At 38.1% G+C, this 10230-nt stretch overlaps 1 protein-coding gene across 3 annotated transcripts in view; it reads left to right on the top strand.

Moving 5' to 3' along the window:
- The first annotated feature begins 206 nt into the window (after positions 1-206).
- Positions 207-10230, top strand: part of LOC107726484 (ras-related protein Rab-32-like) — a 36509-nt gene continuing 26485 nt past the window's right edge. For 2 of the 3 annotated variants that reach the window (XR_001638273.1, XM_016536082.1), the window contains exon 1: positions 209-759. Coding sequence is in view for 2 of the 3 variants with exons in the window: in XM_016536082.1 (XP_016391568.1) it covers positions 546-759 (214 nt within the window). In the remaining variant the exon portion in view is untranslated. Of the gene's footprint in view, positions 760-10230 lie in introns of all 3 variants that reach the window. The other variant, XM_016536083.1, reaches the window with a different exon arrangement.

Here is a 10230-nt window from a genome sequence, read left to right as displayed (position 1 = left end):
CATTGTAAGCCGATCATTACCTTCAGCAAGCATGAAAACAGGAAAACAAAGCCAAAACAAATCCTGGCCAGGACGCGTCCTGGGAAAATGACACGTATGGTCACCCTAGCACTCTAAATGCCACATCAGGTTTTTATTTTATATTCTTCGTGTCTGTCTGCTTTTCACACAAAGTATGATGTTGCGCAATCTTTGCAGTCGTGCCTCCCGCTCAGAAACCGCACATGTTGAAATTCAAACTCTTTTGTTTAACTTCCACAACTCACCAGACCGCAGCGCGTGAGTCTGTGAGTGTTCTTTATTTTCTTTGACCCTAAAGCCCAAGCGGGTGAAAAGCAAAGCAATCGAGGCGTGATATTTCCGGGTCCTATGACTTATCAGGTGGATGTCCGGTGGGAGGAGAGGGAGAGTGTGCTTTCTGTTTGAATACTTTTCTTACTCGTCCCTGAACCCAAGCACTTCTCCAAACTGTGTGAGGGAGAAGAGGGGAAGTGGTTGTTCAAAGTTGCCAAAACTTTCCTCTCTCATAACTAACATTTGGCAGCATGGCAGGCGGGTCCGTGTCTGAGTGTAAGGAGTATTTGTTTAAAGTTTTGGTAATCGGGGAACTTGGTGTGGGAAAGACGAGCATTATCAAGCGACACGTGCATCAACTCTTTTCGCAACACTACAGAGCGACCATAGGAGTGGATTTTGCGCTCAAAGTCCTCCACTGGGACAGCAAAACGCTAGTGCGGCTACAGCTGTGGGACATCGCAGGTAAGGACGTGTAAATGGCAGTCTTAAATCTAGGTTTCATTTAATAAACCTATACAGATGCAGTTTAAAGTGTTAAAGCCTTATAAAATGTATAAGGGTTGTTGTACTTGTCTCGACATTAAATAAGTTTTCAGGCACGCACACGTAGCACATGACTCTTGATGTAATGTTGGGTTTGAGAGACTAATGATGGAAAGTCCGAGTTCATTCCGAGATTCGGTTCCTTTGAACAGTTCAACTTTTCTTATAAATCATGACGTAATTGCGTCGTCGCGTGGTCTTTTAAATCCTGACGTAGCATATTACATGCGATTAACCGTTCCAATAAAGATGATAAACAAAATATAAAGTCTGTAGCATAGTTTGAGTTTGCTTTTTGCATGTTTAATTTCAATTAAAATTTATTAAAAGCCTAAAATGTAAATTATTTAATGTAAAATGTACAGGTTTAATTTGATTTCATGTGTCCAACTTGAATCAGTTCAAAACAATGTCAATTAGAACCTAAATAATTTGCATTTACATTAAACTCAACATGTACTATTGTTTTTTTCTCGTTTGAAAAGTTGCTAAAACTGTCAATCAGTTGTAAACATATTTCCAGGTAATATTATTTGTGACATTTTACCACAACATTTTAAGACAAATCCTATGCTTTTACTATCAGCCCACTCAACGGTTCTCGAATCATTAAGTTCAAAAGAATGTTCAAAAGATTATCAGTTCATTACAATCGTTCAAGTGATTTAAACACTCTATATCTAAAAAAAATCTATATTTAATTTAAAATTCTTGACTCAAAAACCGCTAGGACAGATTCAATCTAATTTGTGAACGAATCGTTCAGACCGCGTTAGTGAACCGGTTCAATTGTATCATTGAAAAGATCCGACTCGAAGATTGATTCGGACATCGCTTTGATTCCAGAATCAAGATCTGTTCCCAGTTAGGTACCCCAAGGCTACTTAAAATTAGTGGTGGAAATTTTGATTCTTTCAAGAGATTCGTTCATTTTCAGTTCGTTCACCAAAATGATTCGTTCAGATTCGTTCACTGATTCGTTCAGTGACCATTTCTTCATATTACATAAATACGCCAGCAGGTGGCGAAAAAGAGTGTCTTATCTGTTATGTCTTAAGTCAACGACGACTCAACGAACGTATTCACTTATTACAAAAAAACTAATTTGGCTTTATTAAAATGTGTGCATAATCTACTCATTACAAAGACAAAGTCTAAATAAATTGTTCAGATGACCAAAGCATAAGGTTTTCTTGCATAATTAACATTTTAATTGTTTGGTCAGACATTTACACATTCATAAATCGGGGATTAAACGTTGAGTTATGTTCTGTATGCTAAATATGAATATATAAACACGTTTATTTGCACAGTACCTATAACTGCGCTTTGCAGCCGCTTTCTGCTGATTGCTGATAGAGATTGACATGCTTAATGACCGACTGACCCGGCCAGTACACTCATTCATTTCGTTCACGAACGACATGTCGGTCATTTCATTCACGAACGAGAAGATCTCTCAGCGAGGTTGGCACGCGAAGACGCACGCGCTCGCATGGCACAGCGCTCGAGCCGGAATGAGAGAGCGCGAGAGAGGAGAGCGCGATAAAGTGCCACCGCGCGCTCCTCACTAGTGTTGGGTCGTTCTTGAACGATTCGTTCGTTTTGAACGAATCTTTAATGTGACTCGGGAAGAACGAGTCGTCTCGGGGAGTGATTCGTTGGAAAAAAATATAATCAGAATATCAACTTGCATAATAATTATGCATGCACTGTATTTTTCCTCTTCTGCTGTCGAGGTAATGCAAGGAATGTTGTGATTGGTTGTCAAGGCAGCCAATCAGAATTTAGCAGCCTCGGTCTCTGATTGGCTGGAATTATGGCACATTGTAACGCTGGGTTGTGTTGAGCACGCAAGCTGTTGGCATTTAGCGAGCACAGAGGGGGGGCATCAGGTGAGGAAGCTAGTGAAACGTTGCACGCGCAAAAGAGAAGGTCTGCACACATCCAAAAACGTATTTTAAATGCAAAATTAATTTCCGTGCGCTCGAAAGACTTTTTTCTTTGCGAAACGAACATTTTCTCCACAAACTCAGATCGCGCGCGTGCAAAATGCACTTTTGTGCGCTCAAAATATGATCTTTCGCGCGCATAATTGTGGCAGAAATGTAAGCCCATAATAGCGCCGCACTGCTCTGGAGGGAGGAATTTCAGTGAACGAGAAATATGAGTCAATGGATTACGTGAACGAGAACGATTCGTTCACCAAAAAGATTCGTTCAAAAAGAACGATTCTTTCACGAACGTAACAACACTACTTAAAATGAAAAATGGAAATCCTGGCTATTATGACCTCTAAATAAACGCAAAAATTCAGTTTGGGAAGAATGCGCTAAACTTTCTGAAAGCCCAGAATAAGTTTGAGTTCTAGCTTGCTGTGTTCACGTCAGCGAACATAACGTTAATTACTAACGCAATGTAGGTCATGTTGTGACACTAGAGAGAAGGGAGGGGAGCGATATGCTTCATACAACTATTATGACTTAGTGAGCTGCCTATCTAGACCTAATCTAGGCCAGAACGTGCTTAAAATGTTGTCTTAGTAAGCAGCTCACTGGGTTGTGAGATGCAGCCTAAATAGGCCTAAGTTTACTAACCAATCTGCAAGTTATCAAATTCCACATATGCGTTATCTTTGTTGATTCGTTGGCACAAACAGACCCACAGAAGCCTACCACCAGTGCTGTGTAACTAAATAGTGAAAAGGGAAGTGAAATCAAGTATCAACAGAAACCTTGACGTGACGTTAAGGAATGCAAGCAAGTCATAAAACAAGAATGCAATCTTTCTTTCTTTCTTTCTTTCTTTCTTTCTTTCTTGTCTCTCATGAGAGAATTGTGTAACTGTACTAGCCTTCACTTGCTTATAAAACCACATTCGGCAGATTGCCACATGAAAAAGGAACACAGCTCTTATAACACTGCTTGTGGACTTTTTTATGCACTTTACACACATCTACAAGTCGGAGATATAGGCTACCATATCTATTCTGTTCTTTGTTTAATATGTTCCTATGCAACATTTTTTTCCCCACCCATACAATACAGTGTCATACATTTAACCCTGTAATGTCTGACATATGAAATAATAGTAATATTTTTAAAATATTGTAAAAAACAATATGTATTGTTACAAAAAATGAACATACAATGTAGTGCAATTATATTCCATCCATATATGTATAAGCAAGTAAACCTAAGTTGCTTCAGTCCAGTAAATGGTTATCTTAAAAAATTAATTACAATATAAGACTTATCAAAATATAAAAATCATTAAAGATTTCACAGCAAAAGGTGGACAGGATTCTAGTATTTAATTATACTAAAAGGCCTGTTGCTTACTTAAAAAGTATGGAATATCAATCAGAAGGTGGAAGGCATGTAGAAGTTACAAGTTTTTCAGCAAAGGTTTGATCATGTTTATAATTTAGAGGCCTTAGAATTAATGTATCAGATATGAACTAGCTTTATAGGGTTAATAATATACTTAGGAATTCACAATGACTCAGCATTTTCACACTAAAGTGATTGTGAGACATTGGAGAGCTGCCTGTCTGTAATCTATTCACACTCTCTCTCTTCCCATTGGTAGACCCACACTGCGATCTCTATATTTCCCCAAAGACAGTTTATGTCTTTCCACTGCAGTATTTCTTAAGTACAATAGGACCATGGAGGCATGTGTAATTCAATATACTGTACCAACTGTCCACAGCAAACAAATGGACAACTTTAGCTTTCAATTTAATTTCAGTGTCATGTGCGTCAGCCTCCTGTGAAATTGAATCATGGGGATTTGTAAGGCTGGGATGGTTTATGTGCATCTGTGTTTATAGGTCTAAATAATGATATCACCTTATCCCTTATCTAAACTGCACCCTAAATTCTGTACTCTGGCATGATACAAGTATTTTCAAATTGAAATATATCTCTGATGTGCTCTTTGAAGCCATGTTTCTTTAATAGATGTTTTGAATGTCAGTCTGACACAAATTACATTGTTACTGGGACACAATGCAGAAACAAAACATCTGACATCTGTTCTTGGTTACACACATAAGACACTAACATACTTGTTCACTATTATGAAACTGAACAAGACATACAGCAGAGAAAATGTACATAATTTAATTGTCCATATTTAACCAAGCTGATTAGCTTCATTTCTGTTCATCTTAGTATACGAGGAAAGACTCTGAGATATATATATATATACAGTATATATTTGGAAGAGTGTTAGTTAATAAGAGTTTTTACTTCAGGAAGTTTCAAATTATTTTTTTCTTGTGAAATTACCTGGACATTCTGGTTCTTAACTAAGCATTTGGACATTTTGAGTCCAGGCAATTATGAACAAGTAGTACAGGCCCTACAGCCTGGGAAAAACAATACATGTTATGTTACAGGAAGTGGAGATTAAATAAATAAGATTAGGTATATTTTATGTCAAATAAAAATATACATATAGCAAATAGAGCATGCATATATATATCTGTAATATAAAACAAAATTGTAAAACATAGAATGACAAACAAATATTATACAGTCTTCAGCCAAAGAGCTATAAACTTTGTTTTTAGCTTTTAAAGGACATTGACCTGTCTAGTTTCATTTCTGTACATCTCAGATCCTGAGGCAAAGTCATTGTAAAGACACTTTTTTTTTGATAGTTCATATGAGTTTTTCATAGAATTTTTTGTAATTATCAGTAAAATTACCTGTACCAGTCATTCACTAATTATTTGGACATTTTGAGTATAAAGTCCAAGCAATTATGAACAATTAGTACAGGCCATATAGGAAAAACAAGTTAATAACACATACTTAGGAAAATAGAGATTAAATAAATGAGATTAGGTACATTATATATTTAAAAAAGTATGGCAAATAAAAGACATCAACTATATTTCTGGAAAAAAGTATAAAACAAAATTGTAAACCATAGAATGGCAAATATACAGTGTCTCTAGCCAAAGAGCTATAAAAAGCCATTTTTAGGGGATTGAGTGCAGTGTTTCATCAGCCATGTATTGACCGTCATTTAGTCGCAGTATTCCTTTAAAATAGAGTTTATGTTCCCCTCTTCCTTCATTTCTTTCTCACTCAGCCTTTTATTCTCTCACCCGAGTCTTGGTTGTCACAGTGAGCTGCAAGGACAACGTCAATGATGTGTGAATTACACGGGTTGCATTCTTTCAGTCTGTATGTGGGTGCATGTGTGAATGTGTCTGGAGAAAAGCTGGAATACTGTACTTTACTGTGTAGTGTACCATATCAATGATGTACAATTAAAAAACACAGGCATATGAACTGCTCACTGTGACATCCTGGCCCAGTTCCCAAAACTAGTCCAGACCTGTGTGATCCTGGATAAAGTTGATCAAAGTCTGCCCCATTTACGCATTTACTTCTACACTGATAATTAACCCTCTTAATCATGCACATAATTGGTAGCTCAGTGGTACTTATCAAGTACGCTGGATTTCTATACCCGCACCGACTAGCGATTACGATAATGACCCTGAATTGGATGACTGTAATCAAGGCCTTCTTCAAATACATATGTGTCAGACCCTGACTGAAGCCAGGGGCTCACCCGCCTACCTTGGCCCAGAATAGCAGCGCTCCAGTGGGGCTGTCTGAAAGAGACATGCTTATTACAGACATGGAGCTTTAAAGAAACTCTTACCCTCAATGTGTTAGAACATCCATCCATCCATCCATCTCTGTCTGTCGATCTGTAGATCTGTCTATCTGTTGTTCTGTCTGTCTGTCGTTCTGTCTGTCTGTCTGTCGGTCGGTCTGTCTGTCGTTCTGTCTGTCTGTCGGGTACTTATCAAGTACGCTGGATTTCTATACCCGCACCGACTAGCGATTACGATAATGACCCTGAATTGGATGACTGTAATCAAGGCCTTCTTCAAATACATATGTGTCAGACCCTGACTGAAGCCAGGGGCTCACCCGCCTACCTTGGCCCAGAATAGCAGCGCTCCAGTGGGGCTGTCTGAAAGAGACATGCTTATTACAGACATGGAGCTTTAAAGAAACTCCCTCCCTCAATGTGTTAGAACATCCATCCATCCATCCATCTCTGTCTGTCGATCTGTAGATCTGTCTATCTGTTGTTCTGTCTGTCTGTCGTTCTGTCTGTCTGTCTGTCGGTCGTTCTGTCTGTCTGTCGTTCTGTCTGTCTGTCTGTCTGTCTATGTATCTATTGTTCTTTCATTCTATCTATCTAGTGTTCTATCTATTAAAATCTTTATATATCCATAAAAGTATTTGTTAATTTATTTATTTAATCTTCACTTTACATGTTGTTAACATTTTTTCTAAATATGTATTGATATTTGAATTGTTTTTGACAGAAATGTCTTATGCTCACCAAGGCTGCATTTATTTCACCAAAATTACAGTAAACAACAGTAATATTGTGAAATATTATTATATTTTAAAATATCATTTATTACTGTGATGGAAAAACTGAGTTTTCAGCTGCCATTACTCCAGACTACACTGTCACATATTCGTTCAGAAATCAATCAAATTAATTTATTAGTTTTATTTTAGTTTATTTATTTGTTTATTTTGGTCAAGAACTTTTCTAAAATACAGCTACAGTGGTCTCTGTCAGTATTGGGTGATCTTTGTCGGTGCTGATTGCAGATAGCCTTTGCCCCAGTGCCGTGAAGCCTCTGTCTCTGGTCATTAGCTGTACTGTTGGTTGGGGAAGTAATGGCTGCCCAACGTGTCTGAAGTGTGTTGATGTTCCACTGAGTGCCAAAAAAAAATATGCAGCTGGCTCTTCTGGCTTGGATTGTTGCCATAGCAACACACCCACAAGATTGTTATCTTGATAAAGGCCATGCAGGAGAAGCTTCAGGTTGCCATGGCTATGGACAGCGAGTATCCCTGTCTCCCTATGCCACAACCCCCTCTTTTCTCTCACTGTCTCAAGCTTTTAAGTGATCTTCTTTTCAGAATCACCATAATTCACATTAGCAGTCATATTTAGAAGTACACAGATTTGTTGTGATGCCTAACCAAGAAATTAAACAATAGTCAGGTTACTATAATGGTTTCAAAGTTACAGCATGTGGGTCAATGACATACTTTTTTTGTGCAATACATTAATTTATTGAAAAATACATAAAAATGTAATTATACAGTTACTTTAATACATATGGTTTATGATAGGCATGTTTTTAATTTCTGAATTTCAAAATTTTTTACTTTATTTTTTTTTAAATGATCAGTTTTACTTGGTTACATCGCACACTGTTTCCTAAAGATGCAAAGATCAATTGTTCATAGCCTGATAGAATTTCTGTGTCACATATGCGAATGCAATTATTCCTCATTCAACTGATATAATGCATTTCATAAAGCCAGTGCCACTTGATGTGGTTTTAAAAGGAAGCAATATAAACTGCTATCAGATCTAGACACTGAATAAACCTTCACTATCATTAAGACTCACTCAGTGTTGTCAAAACAGTTCATTGTTAATCATATTTATTGTAAATCATTAGCTGCTATCGACCTCTCAAAATGTTGATTGGCTCATCTCTATTGCCATCATGCAGTCAAAGCTTTTGTTTACCTCGGGTCCCTTTTTGCTGTTGAGAAACTGTCAGTTTTTGTTGTGCTATATTTGCACATGCTACAGGCGGGTCGACGTCCCATCAATTCTTTTGTGAGTTGTAAAGACAAGTCCATGGATTGTTGATAAATGGAGATTGATTCTTGACATTGCTTCCCCAGAGGGGAGAATAAGGTCTCCCACTGCACAATTATCGACACCATCATTTCTGACTCTCTCATTCCCTGCATGGCCAGTTTGGGGCGTCTACATGATTGATCAGAAGCACTCAGAAAATGAAGAAAAATAATAAAAAATTACCTAAAACCTCACTGTACCTCACCTGTCAAAAAGGGCCTTCATTAAAAAACCAAAGTGCAGATCTGTTGTGGTTGTGCTGCATAATAAGCTCTGTTTTGTCAACCATTGTAATAATCATGAATTGTAGTGTAGTAAAGTTTTGATCACATAGGAGAAGCACAAACTTTTGCCCAATTGACTCTTTGCTGAGCTGCCTTTGATTATTGTTGCTAACTCAAGACAAGTTTTACAGAACGTGTAATGAACTGGATATTTCCATAAACATTTCCATAAAATGTGTACATAAAGTGGTAAAAACTGATATTAACATTTTTAAAAATATATTTTTTCATAAAATCTGCCATTTTCCTTAAAAAAAATACATTACAGTTAGGCCTGTCACGATAACAACTTTTTGTTGTGCGATATATTGCCCCAGAAATAATTGCGATAAGCGATATTATTGTCATTTAAAAGACCATTTTATGCCACGGAATACATAATCGTAATGTAACAGCATAATAATGCAAGGCGGCCTACACACTTCCAAATGACAACAAACTTGTAATTTTTAAGAATATTTAGATCATGGAAATTAATTCTCAAAATATTAGATACCTTAAAAAACCTGAAGAAATAGTAAATAAACATTTTCTAACAAAAAGTGCAAAGTCCAAACTGAGCTATCGGGGGAGAAGAGCCTTGGTGAGAGAGGTAAAGAAGAACCCAAAGATCACTGTGGCTGAGCTCCAGAGATGCAGTCGGGAGATGGGAGAAAGTTGTAGAAAGTCAACCATCACTGCAGCCCTCCACCAGTTGGGGCTTTATGGCAGAGTGGCCCGACGGAAGCCTCTCCTCAGTTCAAGACACATGAAAGCCCGCATGGAGTTTGCTAAAAAACACCTGAAGGACTCCAAGATGGTGAGAAATAAGATTCTCTGGTCTGATGAGACCAAGATAGAACTTTTTGGCTTTAATTCTAAGCGGTATGTGTGGAGAAAACCAGGCACTGCTCATCACCTGTCCAATACAGTCCCAACAGTGAAGCATGGTGGTGGCATCATCATGCTGTGGGGGTGTTTTTCAGCTGCAGGGACAGGATGACTGGTTGCAATCGAGGGAAAGATGAATGCGGCTAAGTACAGGGATATCCTGGACGAAAACCTTCTCCAGAGTGCTCAGGACCTCAGACTGGGCTGAAGGTTTACCTTCCAACAAGACAATGACCCTAAGCACACAGCTAAAATAACGAAGGAGTGGCTTCACAACAACTCTGTGACTGTTCTTGGATGGCCCAGCCAGAGCCCTGACTTAAGCCCAATTGAGCATCTCTGGAGAGACTTAAAAATGGCTGTCCACCAACGTTTACCCTCCAACCTGACAGAACTGGAGAGGATCTGCAAGGAGGAATGGCAGAGGGTCCCCAAATCCAGGTGTGAAAAACTTGTTGGATCTTTCCCAAAAAGACTCATGGCTGTATTAGATCAAATGGGTGCTTCTACTAAATAC

This window comes from Sinocyclocheilus rhinocerous, unplaced genomic scaffold, assembly GCF_001515625.1.
Source record: "Sinocyclocheilus rhinocerous isolate Xijiao unplaced genomic scaffold, SAMN03320098_v1.1 scaffold605, whole genome shotgun sequence".
Lineage (NCBI taxonomy): Eukaryota > Metazoa > Chordata > Actinopteri > Cypriniformes > Cyprinidae > Sinocyclocheilus > Sinocyclocheilus rhinocerous.
This window is presented reverse-complemented; position numbering and strand designations above follow the sequence as displayed.